The sequence below is a fragment of the Agelaius phoeniceus genome, chromosome 7 (genome assembly GCF_051311805.1).
Source record: "Agelaius phoeniceus isolate bAgePho1 chromosome 7, bAgePho1.hap1, whole genome shotgun sequence".
NCBI classification, from domain to species: domain Eukaryota; kingdom Metazoa; phylum Chordata; class Aves; order Passeriformes; family Icteridae; genus Agelaius; species Agelaius phoeniceus.
The window spans coordinates 11,040,882-11,060,236 of NC_135271.1; the positions used below are offsets into that span (position 1 = coordinate 11,040,882).

A 19,355-nucleotide genomic window follows, 5' to 3' on the forward strand; every position below is an offset into this window, starting at 1 on the left:
GGGACTGTAGATCCCGGCCCCGGGGAAACGGGAGAGGGGGGGGGCGTGCGGGCCATATTCAGCCCCCTCCCGCTATGGATGCGAGACAGCCCATCTATGTCAACCCACAATGGGGCAGGGGATCCTCATACCCTATGCTCCCACAGGAGGCAGTCAGTATCGCACCCCCGCCAGCGATACAATGGCAGAGCTATGCAGTACCACCAACCGTACCCTCACACCCCCCATCATCACAAGCCACGCAAGCGCTACAGGACCAGCAGGGGATGCCCCAAACCGGGACCCCTGGGTGGCCCTGGCCATGAAAATAGGGAAGGAACCCCTGAGGGTGAGGGGGACATGCCGCCTCTATGGCAGTCAGGACCCCCACGTTGTAGGACTTCAGTTTTGGGTAGACACGGGATCAGACTGCACGATTCTCCCTCAGCGGCATTGGCCCAGACATTGGCGGTTTAAGGAAGTCCCCCCAGTGAACGGGGTGGGGGGACAAACCCGGGCGCGGAAAAGCACCCAGCTGGTGGCTATAACACTTCACACAAACAAGGGACCAGAACAGACAGTAGCAATTTACCCCTACATTTTACAAAACTCTCCACCACTAATAGGAAGGGACGTCCTTGCTATGCTAGGAGTCAAGATTACAAATTTATCATAGGGGCCACTGCTGTACACCCTCAGCTGCCGATCAAATTGACTTGGAAATCATCAGATCCTATTTGGAGGGAGCAGTGGCCTTTGTCAGAGCCTCGAGTGGCAGCTTTGCTGGAACTGGTTAACCGTGAACTGCAAAAGGGTCACATAGAACCCTCCACCAGTCCATGGAACACCCCTGTGTTTGTAATCCCCAAAAGGTCCGGAGAGGGTTATCGTCTCGTCCACGACCTGAGAGAAGTGAACAAGACGATTCGACCCATGGGTCTGGTCCAGACACTGCTACCCATGAATTCAGCCTTCCCTGAAGGACAGCCGTGTGCAGTGCTGGACATCAAAGACTGTTTCTTCTCGATACCCCTGCATCCAGACGACAGAGAACGCTTTGCCTTTTCCGTTGCGTTTCCAAACGGTAATCGGCCTAACCTCCGTTTCCAATGGAGGGTACTTCCCCAGGGCCTAGTGGACAGTCCTGTTATCTGCCAGATCACCGTGGACAGAGCACTGATGCCAGTCCGACATTCCTACCCTGCCGCAACCATCATCCAATACATGGACGATATCCTAGTCGCTGCACCATCGACGAGCCAGGTGGACCACCTGGTGTCTGCGATCACAGAAACCCTCCGGGCCAACGGCTTCGAGATCGCAAGCGCAAAGGTCAAGAGAGGGCCCTGCGTGACCTTCCTGGGAGTGGGAATCACAAGCTCCTACGTGACTCCTCCCAAGGTAAGGATCAACCGGGACATCAGGACACTTCACGATGTGCAATGCCTGGTGGGATCGCTGCAGTGGGTCCGCAATGTCGTCCTGATCCCCCCCGAGGTCATGGACCCTTTATATGACCTCCTGAAGGGACAACACCCCTGGGAACCCAAGGAGCTGACACCACAAGCGGCGAGCTCCCTCGATTTCATCGATCAGCAAATGTCCACTGGCACGCTAGCCCGGTGGAACCCGGCCATGCCCCTGGACTTATACATACACTTCACGCCAAAGGGCGGAGTGGGGGCACTGGCACAAGGGCCTTCTGAAAAGGCCCGGCCGATCCAATGGGTGGTCCTTGGGAGACCTGCTCGTGCATTCTCCCCAGGAGTCGAATGCGTCGCTAACCTCATCAGGAAAGGCAGGAAACTCGCCCTGAGACACCTAGGAACTGAGCCGACGAGAATACACCTTCCCTTTCGCAAGCAACCGTCTGCAGAGTCACCCGCAATTTCAGAGCACCTAGCCCTTGCTCTCACCGGCTTCGGGGGAGAAATCTCCTACTCAGCAAAACCGCCCTGGACTCGGCTGCTGACCATCGTCGACATAGACATACCGCCAAAGGTCAAGGACCGACCGCAGCCAGGACCAACGGTCTTCACGGACGCTTCCTCCACGACTTCTACGGCAACGGCAGTGTGGCAGGCAGGAGAGCAATGGCATTGCATCAAAGCGTGTGACCCCACACTGTCAGTGCAGCAACTGGAAGCAGCAGCAGTGGTTTTAGCGTGCGGACTTTTCAAAGATGAACACCTCAATATAGTAACAGACTCTATATTCGTAGCGAGGCTTTGCCTAGCCATGGCAGGACCAGGTGTGTCAACATCTACAGCAGCCCTAATGCTGGAAGAAGCGCTCTCTTCACGACAGGGCACCGTATCCATCATTCACGCCAACAGCCACGACCCAATCAAAGGTTACTTCCAGATAGGCAACGACAAGGCGGACGCCGCAGCAAAAGGCGTATGGACGTTGCAGGAAGCTCGTCAGCTGCATGAATCACTCCATATCGGGGCCAAGGCCCTGGCGAAGAGATGCGGGATTTCAACAGCGGATGCAAGGCATGTGGTGGCTACCTGTCCTCACTGCCAGAAGTCACCCCTGTGGACCAGTGGGATCAACCCGAGAGGTCTCAAGCCTTCACAAATCTGGCAGTCGGACTTCACCTTGTGTCAACTGCTGAAGCCCCGAGCGTGGCTTGCCGTGACGGTGGACACTTTCAGCGGAATGATCGTGGCCACACAGCACCCCAAAACTAACTCTAAAGCCACAATTCAGCACTGGCTGACAGCCATGGCGTGGCTTGGCATCCCCAAGCAGATAAAAACTGACAACGGTTCCAATTTCACCTCCAAACCAGTGCAAGAATTCGCCTCGAAATGGGGCATCACATTAGTACAGGGTATCCCGTATAACAGTACCAGGCAGGCCATAGTAGAGCGGGCGAATCAGACCCTGAAAACCAGGCTGGAGGTGTTGGCAAAGGCAGAGGGTTTTGCCAATTCTATTCCCCCGGGAGATCAGGCACGCACACTAGCAACCGCTTTGCTAGCACTGAATCAGTTTCCCAGGGGGGATGAAACAAACAGCCCCGTCCAGAAACACTGGGCCACCAGAGCTCTAGAGGAAGGCCCACAGGTTGCAATTAGAAATGAGCTAGGTGAATGGGAACAGGGCTGGAGGTTGATGCTCATGGGACGAGGGTACGCAGCTGTCAAAAAGGACGGCGAAATTAGGTGGTGTCCACTTAGGTCAATCAAACCCGACCTTCACAGAGGGCGGGACAAGACTGATAAGAACTGTGAGTTTCTATTTACAGGACATGCTTATTGGCCGTCCCCGGGATGTGTACGTTCCCCTCCCAGAGGAAAGTGACAGTCCACCGAGCCACCAGACAGCACCTGAGAGACCCACACGGGCGAGACCCAAGCAAACACGGTGTTTCTGTATGATTATGCTATTGGGGCTTGTCGCCGGAGGACAAGCCAGCCCAGACTACTACCCTCATCAGCCCTTCAGGTGGGTCATGCAACATGTTGCTGGTGACAAGGTGCTCAGAGTCATCACCACGCCGAACGCCCCATCCTTCGTGCTTCACATCACCGACCTGTTTCCAGAACAACAAAAGGTAGACCCCCATTCTTCACACGCCACACACATGTACCTATCCTACTGGTGCCCAGCCTCAAACCCAGGAAAAAGTTATTGCAATCGCCCAGGGTGGGGATACTGTGGACACTGGGGCTGCGAAACAATAGTTACAGACGCCAGGCCGTCAGGACCTGGGTGGGACCCACAAGAGCCCGACAGATTCCTACAGTTCACCTGGGCACCCGCAGGCTGCAAAACACCCGTCTTCCTCCAGGGAAGTTTCTATCGGAACCAACATAAAGTCCCCAAATTCTGGAAGTGCACTCACTATAACATGACAGTTTTGCAGCCGAATCACCCTAGCTGGGCTGTGGGCAAAGCATGGACAGTAGTCCTCCAAGGGTCAGGAAAGTGGGTGAATGTGGGAATTACCAGACTCCCACCGTCAGCACCCAGAGCAGTTGGGCCCAACAAAGTGATCAAAAGCACACAGAAAGGGAGAAACATGACCTACCCCAAACCCTTACCCACAAGGGTCACCGACGTCCCGACTGGCGATGAGGAAGCCTTCCAGATAGGCCAATCAGCCAGCTCAGGCTCGAACCCAATCCTTCGCATGTTAGAAGCTACCTTTTTATCCCTGAACGAATCTAACCCTAACTTAACCGATTCCTGCTGGCTTTGCTACGATGTTAAACCCCTCTTTTACGAAGGAGTCGCCTTAGATACCCCCTTCAGCTATTCCACAGCCGATGCCCCTCGCCAGTGCAGATGGGACACACCCTGCAAAGGAATTACCCTGAGTCAAGTCACAGGTCAGGGCAGATGCTTCGGCAATGCAACCCTAGCTAAGCGGAAAGGCGACATCTGCACCGAAGTAGTTGAGCCCGACAGGAAGAATAATAAGTGGGTAGTCCCATCCACATCTGGGATGTGGGTTTGCCAGAGATCTGGAGTAAGTCCCTGCGTGTCTCTTGCCAAATTCGATAACTCTAACGATTTTTGTGTTCAAGTTCTGATCATCCCTAGGATCCTGTACCACTCAGACGAAGAGGTGTATCACCTTTCCGAAAATAACAACCGGCTCCACAAGAGAGAAATATTAACAGGTATAACTATCGCAATGCTGCTCGGCCTAGGAGCGGCTGGAACGGCAACAGGTGTCTCAGCCCTAGCAACTCAACACCAAGGACTGTCCCAGCTGCAGATGACCATCGATGAGGACCTGCAGAGGATCGAGAAATCCATTTCCTTTCTAGAAAAGTCAGTTTCTTCACTCTCAGAAGTGGTCCTGCAGAACAGGCAAGGACTGGATCTCCTGTTCATGCAGCAAGGGGGCCTGTGTGCTGCCTTGAAAGAGGAATGCTGTTTCTACGCTGACCACACAGGAGTCGTTAGAGACTCCATGGCAGAACTCCGAAACAGACTGGCTCAGAGACAGAAAGACAGGGAAGCCCAACAGAACTGGTTCGAATCCTGGTTCAATCAATCACCATGGCTAACCACCCTAATTTCTACCCTAATAGGTCCATTGGCAATGCTGCTTTTAGCTATTACCTTCGGGCCATGCCTGCTGAACAAGCTAGTCTCATTCGTTCAGGCCCGCCTAGAACGGGCTAACATCCTGTTCGTGGGACAGCCACAATTCCTGTGAACTCAACAGGGAACGCTGCCAGTCACGAGAGACTTGCCTGGCAGAAACTTACTCAGGTTTCCCAAGGCCCTTTTCCCTAGTCAGATCTCAACTTCCTACCTCATTTTAGTGCCTATGTATAAGACTACCTCATTCATTTGTGAAAGAGGGGGGGGAAGTGTGGTAGGCCAGGGACAGGCGTTCGGAAGATTTCGGGCTGTAACGGAAAATTACAGGAATCCTTCTACCCCCCTCCCCATAGGTAAGGATCACCCTTGGAATGTAGCCAGACGTGTAGCCCCCCTAACCTATGCATGCCAATAACTTTCCACTCCATACTAACCCTAGAAAGTATAGCCAAACCCCTGTCTGACGTAGAGAGACCCCTTAGTCCATAAATACCCTTAAGACCCCTCAATAAAGGCCTTTAACCGTCCACCACATTGGTGTCAGCGTCCGTTATTGGCCACAAGGGATCCCACGAAGGAGATCGAAGTGCCAGACTCTGAAACCAGGTCATCGCGGCCTTCACAAGAAGGCAACAAGGAGCTAGAGCTGGAGTGGCTGTCCTGAAAGGACCTGAAGTCATTCAGCCTTGCCAGCGTTTCTTAAGGGTGTGTTGATGCTCCCCAGGAAAGCTGCACATTTGGGGAAACACCTTTGGACGAAAGGGGCTTGCTTCTCAAGGAAAGTGCTTCCCAGGGAGCTCCCAGTGAGGAAGTTGCGAGTGTCACCTTTGGCTCTCTGTGCTCCTTTCAGTCCTTGAGGCCCGTTGCATTTGGCAGAGGGGCAGAGGAAGGGAGAAGGCAGTGAAGAATGAGAAAATAATTCCAGCACGGAGTAAGAGCTTCTGAAAGAGACCAAGTGTTGGCAGCAGTTGCTCCAGGTGCTCCGGCCATCAGCCCCCAATGCAGGTGTGCTTTGGCTCCCTGTGGCACAGAAGCCCCCCGGGGGTACAGGTCCCTGGGGCAGGAGATGGGCACCAGCGCTGCCAGGACTCGGGGGGTGGCAGCTCTGCTTGGGCGGGGACTCTGCCACAGCTGCTGCTGTCAGCGCTGCCCGGGCCCCAGGGCTCAGAGCAGCATTCGTGCCCGGGCCCACACGTTCCTTGTGCGTGTCACACCCGCGGGTTTAGGATGGCCACGGGCCGGGACGTGTCCCAAGGAGGCCGTGCCAGCTTCCCTGGAAGGCCCCGGGCCCTTCCCAGCGCGGCTGCGTCGGCAGCCCTGGGGGCTCCTTCTGCTGCCCTGAGCCCGCAGAGCAGGGCAGCATTTGCTGATGCTCTGAGCCCTTCCTAAAGATCCTGTGGGGCTGCCTTAGACACCTGGGGCCAGGCATTCCTTCCAGCCTGGGCCACTTTAGCTGGGCTGGGGGCGGCCCCAGGGCAGGCGGCAGTGTGTGCAAGGGCCCTGGCTGGCACACTGCAGCACGGTCACCGTGGAATGGAATGGGACAGAGTGTCCAAGGGCCTTTTGTGATGTGTGGTGACAAAGGAGCTGGTGGTGACAAGAGCAGGCCACAGTGCTCGGAGCACGCGACGGGACAGGACGGGACAGAGCGGTGCCGTGAGGAGCCCCCGCACAGCGCGTTCGTTCGTGTCCCACCCGGAGCTTTTCTGAGGCATTGTTCCTGAAGCTGACCTCTTGGCAGGGCTGCAGGCCTTGGTGGCCCGTCGCCTTCCGGAGGCATTTGTCTTGCAATTAGCCATTATTCCAATCAGTGACATGGAGCAGTGACTCCTGACAGTGCCCAAGCTGGCCTCGGTGGAGGAGCAGGAAGAAGAGCCTGAACCTGACGCAGCACTGGTGACCGAGGAGGTTGTGCCGATCCAGGTGCTGCAGGAGGGTGAGTGGCAGAGCTTGGCCACAGGGCTGGTGCCTGCAGCCAGATTAGCACCATTAACACCTATTGACACCCATCCCATCCCCTAGGGACACTCCCATGGACAGGATGGAACAGGGATGAAAAAGTTAGGGAGCAGAGTCCCCCGAGAGTGCCAAGATAGCCTGGGCGGAGGAGCAGGAAGAAGAGCCTGAACCTGACCCAGCAGTGGAGACTGAAGAGGTGGTGCCATTGAGCCACTGCAGGAGAGTGAATGGCAGAGCTGGGCCAAAGTGCTGATGGCTGCAGCCAGCTTGGTCCCATCCCATCCCATCCCATCCCATCCCATCCCATCCCATCCCATCCCGTCAAAGTTTGTATTTGAAAGAGTTTGGACTTGAAGGTCCGAGGCTGGATTTGGTGGTGAACAGTTGGACTTATTGGTTAAAATTTGGATTTGATGGTCCAGGGTTGCATTTGGTGGCAACACTGGAATACCATGGAATAACAGCATTCTAGGGGTTGGGAGTTTAGAGTCATTTGTTTCCCCTCACAACTTCCCATCAACACTGGCAATCCATGGAATAACAGCATTCTGGGCATGGGGAATTTGGAATCCTGCAGTTCCCCTCACAAATTCCCATGGAATCATGTCATTCTGGGCGTTGGGAATTTATAAAAATGGCACCTTTGGTGCTCCAAAACGGACACATGTGTGATGGCATTGGATACTACAGGTGGGAAGGAAAACTGGGAATGGCTCCGGCAGCTCCACAATCTCCACCAAGCTCAGCATCCTGTCCGGACAACTCTACAACTCAGGACTGCACCAAAAAACATGGAAAAATCAAGGCACTCAGGCGCACATTGGAAACAAAGTGTAACTGTTCATACTTTGCTTGCTTTTTATATTTTTAAGAGAATTTCCCTTGTTTTTTACTTTTTTCCCTGCTTTCCCCTTTTTTTTCTTTCTCTCCACCCTTTTTTAAAATTTTCAACATCTTTTAATTTTCAACCCTAAAAATTCCCAGCAACTCAAGGGAAGAAACCAAACAACCCATGAAACCAAAGCAGTTTTTATCTCCAGGATAACACATAGCAAAATAAAGTTTTCTGAATTGTAAAATAAAACACTAAACTTTCATTTCCCAAAAAATCTACAAAGAAATATTCAGAATCTTGAAACTTATTTATTACAATTGTTATTACTACTTTATTGTTATTAATATTATTCTTATTAATATTAAAATTTCTCCTTTTTTGAAATCCTTTTCCTGTTTTTTTTATTTTTTAATTTTTAATTCAGGAATGAAGATGGACAAAACCAGCACAGCACGAACAGGAGGCAACTTCCAGTCCATTCAAAAAGGAAAAGTAGGATTCTCTTTGAAAAAAATCCAGTAACATTTAAAAAACCCTCTAAAATGGTCCTGAATAAAATAAAAAAACTTGGGCCCTCCCAGGCCCTGGTAACCTGTTGTGTTGGAATTTCTCCTATTGTGCCTCCAGGTTATTCTTCACAAGTGGATTAATTTGGAATTTTATCCTTCTTTTTCCCCATTTTTTCCTCTTAAAAACTTTTTTTTCCAGTTCCTTTGTGCTTGTTTCCACTGAGTTCTCCTCATTTCCAGTGCTATATGGGATTTTCCGGATCTGGATTTTGTCCTGCTCTCTCCTTGGATCCCAGCCCCCTGAAATCCCCAAAAAATATCCCAAAAAACCTCAGAAGACTGAATCACCACATCACCACTGTCATTAGAGTGTTCCTAGAGAAGTGGGCAGAAAATTTGGGATGAACATTCCCTATCCAGCAGACCCATGAATTCCTGCAATGTGGAGGTGGGAAAAGCTGCTAAAATCGGGATCTTGCCTTTCCAGGAGCGTTTTTGAACCTGGTTTTATTCATTATCTCGTTGATGTGCACAACAGGGGACCATATATGGCAGGGCCTTAGACACAACTTTGGTGCTGACACACACAGGCTCCTTGTCCCACTGCTGGCCTTCAGTGTGCTCAGCAAGATGTGGAACTGCACGGTGCTCTGGAACTGCACCTTCAGCACAGGGACCTTTCCAGCCTGACCTGCCCCAGTTCCTCTGGGTCTGTGCACAAAACACAGCGTGGCAGAGAACGGCAGCAGGGGCATGTGTGTCCCGGGGTCCCGGATTTGCTTCAGCTCCACAGAGATGCAGGCAAAGTGAAAAAGCCAAACTGTTTATTAATGAAAAGCGAAGCAAAGGGATGAGCTGGGAGGTAAGAAAAGGGAATGGGCAGGGTCTGAGGGCTGGAGGGAGGGAGCTGTCAACAGGCAGGGTGACGGCAGGAGCTACGGGAGCTTCTCACAGGCTCAGCTGTGCCAGTCATCAGCTGTGCCTGGAGCTCCAGTGGCAGTGGGAGTTGGTTTGCTCTTCAGTGTCTCCTGGTGCTGTTCTTGGGAAACTGGTTCACCGGATCCTGAAGAGGCACCTAATTCTTCAGCTCTTCTGGCAAATCGGCTGTGAATATCCAGGTTACAGTGGGATGGACTAGTGTCTTTCCTTGGGACTTAAATGGCTGGAACAGAGAGGAAGAGAGCCACAGTCAGCACCCACAACTGCAGGAATCCTAGGAGACGCTCCTGCCACTGTGTGCTGGTTTGTGCATCACGGACATGATGTTTTGGGAGAGGCTGCTGGCAGGTTCCTCCGTGTCTGATAGGAAACCAATCAAGGGTTGGTTTTGGGAACTGATAATCAGGAAAGCTGTACATGAAAGCCTCTGTGAAAAACACATGTTACAAACAAAATAAACTTGGGAACTTTCTCTTTTCCCTTGTGGCCGACAAAGAGGTAACACAGCTGACCCAGCCTAGGCCTGGCTGAGGTCAGTGAAGAAGTCAAGTCCCAGATGGGAGGGAGGAGGAGATGCCTTTAGTTTTAGGCTGAAATCCTCTTGAAAATATAGGGAGAAGGACACTTTTTTCTCTATAAGACATGAAGGTATGATTCTAGGACAAGTTTGAACAGAGACGGAGAGAAGAGTGATGAAGATCCTGTGCCCCCAGGAACAGAAGATTGCTCTTGCTAGAGATGGAAGATGATTTTAGAGATAGATAAAGAGAACCTTTGCCTTTGAACAGCTGATCTTTAGAACAGTACCCCATAAGTTGACACGGCACAGAAACACAGCTGTGGGAAAAGCTTGTGGAAAATGGGAGCGATTTCAGAATTGCAGATTTCCCTGCAGTGTGGCTGCTGTTCATGGAAATTGAGAGCCACGAGAGAACTGCTTTCTTGTGGAAAATCTCCATAACATTAACAAGAGGGACTTTTCTCCTTAAGTGAGCAGAAGAGAGACTATTCTAGAGGTAGTAAAGTGACTCAAAATTTTGGTTTTGTCCCTTTGCATTGTCAGTGGGAAAGAAAAAGTTGTAGGGGGAGGAGAAATGTTCTGAAGGTTTTGTTCTGATTCTTATTACTCCTTCTTTTAGTTACTGTTAATAAATTTTTCTTCATACCCTTTTAAAGTTTGGAGCCTGCTTTGCCTTTCTCCTAATCCTATCTCACACAGAAAATTATTAACTACATTCTACTGGATGAACTGGTGATTAACCAGCAAGGAACTTACCACACTAATTGGAACATTGGCCAGGAAATCATCAATTAGTGAACCAAAACCACTACACAGGGCTGTCCCACTCAGCTCTTGCATCGGCCAGAAGAGAGGAGGGGGCAAACGGGATCAGCCGCAGGACGCTGGCCATGAATCCCCCCCACCACTGTCCCTGAAATCGCTCGCTGTGCTCTGCCCAGGCCATCCCTCATCCACACAGGGAGCGAAGGCCGCCGCAGCCGGGCCAGGGACTGCAGCTCCGTGCCGGGGCAATGCAGCTGTCCCGGGCAGTCCCCGCTGTCAGCCCGGTGTCCTCACTCACCCTGACTGTGGGCCCGGAGCTCTTCCCTCTTCCCCCTGCGGCACCGCCCGGCGCTGCCTGTGAACACAGAGCCTGTCACGGCCCCAGCGGCACAGCTCCCTGCCAGCGGCGCTGCCGGGGCAGCAGGCGGGGCTGGGGCCGAGCTGCGGCGGGCTGGGCCGGGAGGGAGCCCGGGCTCGTGGCTCACCTATGAATCTGACGGCCGCCTCTCGCAGGGGCTCCTGTGGGCTCCGCAGGTAGCGCAGGGCCCGGCGCAGGTGCTGGGCCGCTCTGCTCCTGTCCTCTGCCAGCTGCAGAGAGCGGCAGGAGGGAAGAGTTGGCGCGGGCTCAGCCCCTGGGCCGGGCGCTGCCTGCGCCCGGCCCCGGCCTCCCCTGGCCGCACAGGCCTGAGGCGCGGCCAGCAGCCGCTGGCCAAGGGCTCCCGAGGGCAGGGGGCAGAGGGCCGGCTGCTGCCCGGGGAGCCGCCGTGCCGGCCCGCAGCCCCGCCGGGCCGGGGCTCCATGGGCACCCGGCTGGGGCCCACGGGAGCCTGGAGAAGAGCACGCGCGGCCTCTGGCCGCATCAGCGTGCAGAGGCACAGCTGCCAGCCCAGCACACTGAGCACCGCCCTCAGGGGCTTTTTCCAGGCTGAGGCTGGGGTTTGCAGGCCTTCCTTACCAGGCACTCATCAATTTTCAACGGCTGCTCCGTCTTCATCACCCTCTGGAGATCTGTCTTCTCCAAGAACCCGGCCGCACAATGCAGCGTTTCCCGAGAGGCCTGGAGAGCAGCAGAGACCCAGAGATGGCCCCACAGCCCAGGGCACCGGAATCACATCCCTGTGCCAAGTCCTGGAGGAGGCTGCAGTCCATGAGGTGCCAGGGCACGAGGCAGCCAAGCCCCCTGCCAGGGATCCAGCAGCATCACAGAAAACCTCACCTCTGCCACGTGTTGGTTCTCCTCATGGCAGTGCAAGAAGAGGGGGAGCAGGCTCTGGTTCACAATTGTCTTCAAGGGCTTTTTTCCCTCATCCACTACCAACTCCATCATCTTGCGGAAGAGGTAAATGGAGAGCACCTGCACTTGGCTGTTGTCCTGGAGGAAAGGAGGAGGAAAATACTTAAGCATCAAATATCCTGTACTCCTGGGCAAACAGCTGAAAATCCAGAGAGCACAAAATTTCTGGTCAGCAGCAAGTGCCTATGGCTGGGGACACAGAGCCTTACATTGTCAAAGAGTGGCAGGAGTGCCTCAGCCAGCTTTGGGGCAGAAATGCTAGATATCAGGAGATGTTTTTTCTGGAGCATCTTCTTGAACAGAGAGAGGGACATGCTGACCACCTCTCCATCTGCATCACCCAGAAGCTTCAGAAGGCTTCGAGACACGCTGCGTAGAGGTTTGGCCTGTGTGGAACACAAGGCAGCGCTGGGAAGCCATGGACGCCTGCACCGCCACCACCGCCCTGGCACTGCAAGCCCACCCTGCGACTGCAGGGCCCACAGGCCAAAGGCCTGACCCAAAGCACTGGGGCAGGTGAGGCAGGAGAGCTGAGAGCAGCTGCCTCAGCTCCTGAAGCCCTGCCAGCCCAAGGGGCTGCTTTCCACAGCGCAGCTTCAGCCACTGCCCCCTTCTCACCATCGAGGGATCCTTGCTGAGCACCACGAGGCCTCCGAGTGCCAGGCGACACGTCTCCCTGCACTTGCTCTGCAGGCAACTTGACATGATCTTCATGACAGTGAGAGCACATTTCCTCAAGTCCAGGCACTGGAGGACCTGAAAGGCACAGGGCGGTGACAGGGGAGCTGGCCAGCAGGAGCTCAGAAGCACACAGGGCTGGGCCCAGGCAGCAGCACAGGGCACGGGCACCGTCCTGGCAGCTGTGCCTATGAGAGGGCAGAGAGCTGGGAGGCAGCTCAGCCAGGCAGTGCTGGCCTTGAGGCTCACCTCCACAAGGGATGCCAGCAAGGGCAGATCCCACCTTGGCTTTTCACTGCTGAGCAGCAGGAGAAGGCAATATGCAACATGGGAACACAGGGGGATCAAGGCATAATGCATCTCCCTGGCAGGGGGAAAAAGGCACCAAGACTCTGAGGTGGGGGGGCAAACCTCTCCCAGGACTGACTCACAGAGGTCTGGTCTTTCCCCAGCATCCCTGGAGGGCATGTGGGTGCTCTGGGAGGTGGCCCCTTCTGGGCACCCTCCTCTCCCAGCCTTTTCCAGTCTCCTTGGCCGTCCCTCAGTGACGAGGCTCTCTCGCCCATGACCACAGGGACTGAGTGGGGCACAGGGTAACAGGCACAAATTCCAGGGGCTGTGGGGAGCAGGGGGTCTCACCTGGCCAGCAGACCCATGGCATAGTGCTGGGTGTGAGCACACAGCAGCGTGTCCCAGCCACACTTGCGCTCCACAGACATCACCTCTTTGTCACAGCGCAGTAGGTAGAGCAGAGCCTTCATGGCCTGCACTGCAAACCTGTGTGCAGAGCAAAGCCCAGGTCACACTGGGAGCACTGGCCCTGGCCACAAGAGCATGGGAAGGCCAGGAGGACTGGGACCTGTTAAGCTTGCTGGGAAGGTGGTGCTCCTCCTGGCATGCTCTCCAGAAGGTATCGACTCCCTCTGGTGGCATCTGCTGTGTGGTGATGGCAACATGGAAGAGCAGAGCCACAAACAGAGGGTAGAAAGAATGAATCGTTGCCTCATGGTACTGAGGCACCTGGACAATCACCCAGATCACCAGAGTTGCCTGCAAAAGAAGCAGCCCAAGACAGCGCTCAGTGCCGAGGTGTCCATGGGGCAGGGCCCAAGGGCAGATGCAGGAGGAGCAGTGGGCCTGGTGCCCCCTGAGCCTGCCCCTAGCCCAGAGTTCAGCCCAGCGCCTGAGGCATGGAGAGGATGGAGAGCTGCTGGGGAGGTGACCAAGGGGCAAGCAGAGCCCAGTTCCAGAAACTCACAGCCAGGGCAGAAACATTTGTGTCATCCCTATCAGAGGTGCATGTGCTGTGCAGTGGCCAATCCTCCATCACCCGGACCAGTGTTGGCAGCACTTTCTCCATTGTTACTTGTGACGAGCCAATGGTTCTCCATATCATTGTAGCAGCTCTGTGGGATCAGAGCTCTGTGTCAGGGGCATCTCAGTCCCAGTACCATGCCCTGTGCAGCTCTGGGGGCCCAGGTGACAGAGCCCCGGTGCCCTGAGGGGCAGGGAGGGAGCATTGGCAGCAGGCTCGGGAAACAGAGGGGCCCCAGGGTGCTGGACCTCTCTGCCTGTCTGGCAGAGCCCATAGCACAGGCTGTGCAGGGCAGTGGGCCCTAAAGGCTGGTGAGCCCTGAGCTGTGCAGGCACGTGGGCCCCATACCTGTCACACGTTGGGGCACAGCGCAGGAGGGTCAGCACCACGTCCACAGGGTGCTTTTCAGCCAGCTTCACAATGTCACTTTGCAGCCTGGCATCCACAGTGCCATGGGACACCAGCCTCTGGTGAATGTTCCTTACAATGGCTGGCACCTGGAGGAGGCATGGGGGAGATTTTGAGTGCTGTCCAAGGCAGCAACTTGCCCAGCTTCCCCCAAGAAGTGTTTCCCTTCCTGCCACACTGTGCTGGACTCAAAGGCTGAGGGGGCCGAGTGACCATGGCTTGAGGGGACACACGGTCCTGGCAGGCCTCCAGGCCTGGCCCCAGGCTGCTTACCTGCTGCTGAGAAGGAACAGCACTGTCCTCAAAAAAATCCATAGTAGGAGCACAAATCGCAGTGGGAACAGGCCTGGTGCCAGTGTTTGTGATGCCCTGAGTCATTCTGCTGTCAGTGTTTCTGATGGCCATGCTCTCAGTCATTGCCATGTGAACAGCCTTCATTCTTTGATAATTCATTGCATTATTTCCTGAGTGTGCTGTCCATTCAGGGCTGGCGTGAGGCTTTACCTGGAACTTGGTCAGTGTGGAGTCAGGCTGGGCTGGGACCTCAGCTGCTTTGGTTCTGGAGTTTCTACGCCAAATGTGCAGGAATTTCCGGAACCTCTGCAGCAGAACAAAGGACAGGGAAGGCAGGGACGTTGCATGGCATGCTCCAAGTGTGGTGCTCGGCTGAGCAGGGACAGCAGGCCCAGCCCAGGTGGGGGTGGCTGCAGGTACCTTCAGGGTTCGGTGGAAGCGGCCAGGGCCGGGTTCCTGCTCTTGTGTCTTGTCCAGGGCTGCACCTGGCAAAGAGCGAGCACAGCCAGAGCTGAGGGGCTGCGGGAGAGGCCGGAGAACACAGCCCAGCCCTGTGCTCCCCAGGCAGGGAGAGCCCCAGGATCGCCCAGGGGATGGAGCACGGCCACTGCAGGGTGTCTGCCCAGCCCCTGTTCTATCCTGTCCGTGGGCATGTCCCCAGGGGATGGGATGGGATGGGGCCAAGCTGGCTGCAGCCATCAGCCCTGTGGCCGAGCTCTGCCACTCACCATCCTTCAGTGTCTGGATCTGCTCTGGTTTTTCCAGCTGTTGTGCTGTGGTAACTTCAGGGCTTCTCTTTGTTTTCTGTCTGAAGACTTTGAAGATGTTAAGGAATGTGCCTGCCATTCCAGAGTCTGGCCTCAGGAAGACCACGGGCTACCAAAGCTTGCAGTCTTCCCATGAGCTCAGCTTCAGGAACAACGCCTCGGAAAAGCTCCGGGTGGGACAAGAACGAGCGCACTGTGCGGGGGCTCCTCACGGCACCGCTCTGTCTTGTCCTGTCCCGTCGCGTGCTCCGAGCACTGTGGCCTGCTCTTGTCACAGCCAGCTCCTATGTCACCACGTGTCACAAAGGGCCCTTCGACACGCAGTTCCATTCCATGGCACGGTGACCGTGCTGCAGCGTGCCACCCAGGGCCCTTGCACACACTGCCGCCTGCCCCCAGCCCAGCCAAAGTGGCCCAGGCTGGAAGGAATGCCTGGCCCCAGGTGTCTAAGGCAGCCCCACAGGATCTTTAGGAAGGGCTCAGAGCATCAGCAAACGCTGCCCTGCTCTGCGGGCTCAGGGCAGCAGAAGGAGCCCCCAGGGCTGCCGACACAGCTGCGCCAGGAAGGGCCCGGGGCCATCCAGGGAAGCTGGCACGGCCTCCTTGGGACACGTCCCGGCCCATGGCCATCCTAAACCCGCCAGTGTGACACGCACAGGGAACGTGTGGGCCCAGGCACGAATGCTGCTCTGAGCCCTGGGGCCTGGGCAGCGCTGACAGCAGCAGCTGTGGCAGAGTCCCCACTGATGTAAACTTTCTACCACCACATGTGGCTGGGCAACACTGATTTTCGTGTCCTGTAGAGACATTGTTAAGTTTCCTTGTGCTCTTTCAACTGTTCTTCTTGCTTTCTGGAAAAAAAGATCAGCCCAGCCTCTGATATTCTAGGCTCCAGTTGCTCTGTGTCTGGCTTTGGCAGGTCATGTCCAAACATAGCCAGTTCCTGCTGAGCATGGCAATGGATGGTCAGAAATAGGGAAATTCCGCAGTGAACATCGAGGCAGACACGTGGGGAAGTGCAGAGGATAGGGATAACTCTGGGAGGAGAAGCTGTTCTGTGTCTCTGATGATGGTGCCAGCCCCCTGAAGGAGCAGCCATGTCCTGCTCTTTTCTGCTGTCAGATGCGCACGGGGGAGACTTGTAGCCCACAGGTCCACCAGACTTGATCCAGAAACAATGGAAGGCCATGCATTGGTAGGCAATGGCCTCCAGCAAGAGTGAAGAAGGATCTTCTAGCAGCAAAGCCTGAGCTTGTGAGCTGGGCATCGCCTCAGGGGACACTAAAGAGCTTCCCTGCACCCCTGAACCTCAGCCACTGGAGTCCCTACTTTTACTCAGGATCTGCTACTTCTTCAGCACTGCTGACCCATCAGATCAAGGCTGAACCCATTTGCTGTAGTGATTTACCACAGAAACAGCATTAAATATCTGGGAGCAATTAATACTTATGCAGCCAAGTAATTTTTGAAAGTATAAATACTAAAAGCGTCAAGTTGTTTCCAAGTATTAACTCTTTCAAGGACAAGGCAGGCTGAGTAATTAATTTACCTTGTATCAGCTGCAGTGCCAGGCTCAAAGTGTAACACACACCAAGTTGGAACCCAGTAAAATGTTTGAACTGAATATGGTTCCCTTTGTTTTGCCGCAGGTTTGACTTACAGAGTGAGACTTTCCATGCGTGTGGTACTTAAGTCCCATGTGTTAATTCTTAAACTCAGTCTAAACATAGATCCCAATTAGCATAGGAAAGCACAGTGTGGTGTCATCATCATCCTTCTCACTTTGTAAAGCTCAGGATAGCTCTCAGAGCTGGTATGTGCTACCTGACACAGGGCTCAATGCTGCTTCAAAAGACAAAGCAATAGAACATGTTCCATACCTCAAATATCCATCAGCTCTCAAACACCTGAGACCTGAGTGTGTCCTTCCTTGTGGATCAGAGGCCAAAGTTGGGTCTCAGTAGAGTCACTGATCTACCAGCCTTGTCACATCATGTGGATTCTCATTGCACATTTTTACACCAACCTCAGCTTTGAGGGGCTGTTACAACACAAAGTAAGACGCTGGTCACAATTCAGCACTGTTTCTATTATTTATCCTTGTGTAACGAGACTCGCATGGCAGAACCAAATTGGGTTCCTACTGCTCAAAATCTCCCTTCCTTCCCAGTCTTATACTTTGATTACATGAGAGCACATTCAAGAGATATCCACATTTCCTGCTTTGGAATTGATCTGGAGCATCTGGATTCCTAAAGCTTTACCTGTTCTCTGACTTTATTTACACCCAGTTGTGCGAGACTGCCTGGCCATTCCAAACCTGAGGTTCTTTGCTGTGAAGGCACAGAAGAATCCAGCATTTAATAACCCTAAATTCAGGAAACCAGGAATGCACATTACTTCCCTTTGTTCAAGTAGTTACAAACAAAAATAAAGTTACAAACTTCTCAAGTCAATTGGCATGACCTGAGAAGGTAAAATATTTGGAAATCTACTTACCATCTCCAAACAGTAACTCATTTGCCTTCACATGGTCTGTTGAGTGTCAATTACAAAAATTTGTTTGACATTAAACAGAAAAGCTTGTCTTTTGGGTTTGTTTGGGATTGTTTGGCTTTTTTTTGCCACGGCAGCCAGCCCAGAGAGTCCTTCCTAGGAGAAGAACACACCAGAGTGGTGTCTGAGTGACAGTCCAGCCAACTCCTGCAGGGAGAACCAACCACTCACCCAAGGACTCCTTCCAGATGTCCCCTACTGTCTTGTGCATAGCCCAGGCTGAAACACAGAGCACATCCAGACCGCTCTCCTGCAAAGCCTGCTGAGACTTCTCTTGTACATGCACATTCTGCTTTCATTTTCTTCACTGCATTACTGGCAGCTCCAATGAAATACTGGAAAGCTTGTCAGGATTTCTCATTAAAGCCCACAGATTTCCATGTGGATCTTCAGCAGGGAGGGATACCCAGCTCTTCTGCTTCCCCACCCTGTTTCTCCTGGTTCAACCACCTTGGAGCTCAAGGAGCTTTCCTTACAGAGACTGGAACTGTGGGTAAATGAGCACTGCTGATCCATATAGGAGAGGATAATAAAATGCCAAGAAACTATGTTCCATTAAGTGTGGGATGCAGATGAAATGGAAAACTGAAATTGAGTTCCTTTTTTCCAAATCCTTCCCAAACCTTTGCTCCCAACTGAATTCCTAATGGTTTCTTAACTCAAAGGTACTCCCACTCAGCACTGTACTTGGAAGAACTCCAAAACCCACACCAATTGCTTCAATTAAAACAGCAAATACAAGCACAAAAATACTTCCTCTTAGTGCAGAAGAATAGGGAGTGCACTTCCTATGAGTGCAGGCCAGGTGAGGATTCAAATGCCTGAAGATGTCACTTCAGGAAATATTTCACACAGTGTTTCCCAAGGTAGGGCTCTGGACAGGGAAGCACAAAGCTGCTCATCTGAAGTAAGGTATTTGTGAACCAAAAACCAGGATAAAGGCAATGAGGATGAAATCCAGGTGAAATAGCTTGGATTCCAAAGTAGCACAAGGCAAAAAGTGTGTCTGGGAACACAGTATTCAAGGCACGTTATAAGTTAATGCCTTACCCAAAGCTAAAATACACCTTAAAATTTACAGCAGACCAGAAATCAGTTATCAACTTGTCAGAACAGGACAGGGTCAATCTTACTGTATTTGACATAATTTGATACTAGATTTGAGACAGACACAGACTGCCAGTGTCCACATTGCTCCTCTCCTACTACCATTCACTGAGTACCTAATAATCCTTTAATTATGTCTAACTTTCATTTCCTCAAGCAGGGTTGTGTGCTACCAACAAGTGCAGACAGGTACAATACATACACAGAAGGGAAATTTTCACTGAGCTGTTCAAACACTTTACACCAAGGAATATTTTAAGACATCTGAGGGGTGCCAGTGTTTTTTAATACACCACCATACAATTGCTGCACACAAAGCTATGGAGGCATAAAATATTGCAGTAATCTTTAACTAGCCCT

At 53.2% G+C, this 19,355-nt stretch overlaps 2 protein-coding genes across 3 annotated transcripts; both read right to left on the reverse strand.

The window, feature by feature from the left end:
• Positions 1-9,159: 9,159 nt before the first annotated feature.
• Positions 9,160-12,731, reverse strand: LOC129133391 (maestro heat-like repeat-containing protein family member 6). Of its 2 annotated transcripts, XM_077180916.1 has the most exons (7): positions 12,489-12,731; positions 12,080-12,256; positions 11,793-11,948; positions 11,532-11,633; positions 11,062-11,164; positions 10,875-10,931; positions 9,160-9,514 (listed from the first exon to the last, which is right to left on the reverse strand). In XM_077180916.1, the coding sequence occupies exons 1-7, from the start codon at positions 12,582-12,584 to the stop codon at positions 9,507-9,509; spliced, it is 699 nt and encodes a 232-aa protein (XP_077037031.1). In that variant the 5' UTR covers positions 12,585-12,731; the 3' UTR covers positions 9,160-9,506. The 2 variants fall into 2 exon arrangements, with proteins under 2 accessions (XP_077037031.1, XP_077037032.1); XM_077180917.1 differs by lacking the exon at positions 12,080-12,256.
• A 161-nt stretch (positions 12,732-12,892) lies between these two features.
• LOC129133383 (uncharacterized) lies at positions 12,893-19,112 on the reverse strand. The gene is made up of 7 exons (XM_077181857.1): positions 17,597-19,112; positions 15,294-17,373; positions 14,545-15,050; positions 14,212-14,360; positions 13,807-13,954; positions 13,355-13,598; positions 12,893-12,912 (listed from the first exon to the last, which is right to left on the reverse strand). The coding sequence occupies exons 2-7, from the start codon at positions 15,409-15,411 to the stop codon at positions 12,893-12,895; spliced, it is 1,185 nt and encodes a 394-aa protein (XP_077037972.1). The 5' UTR covers positions 15,412-17,373; positions 17,597-19,112.
• Positions 19,113-19,355: the final 243 nt, after the last annotated feature.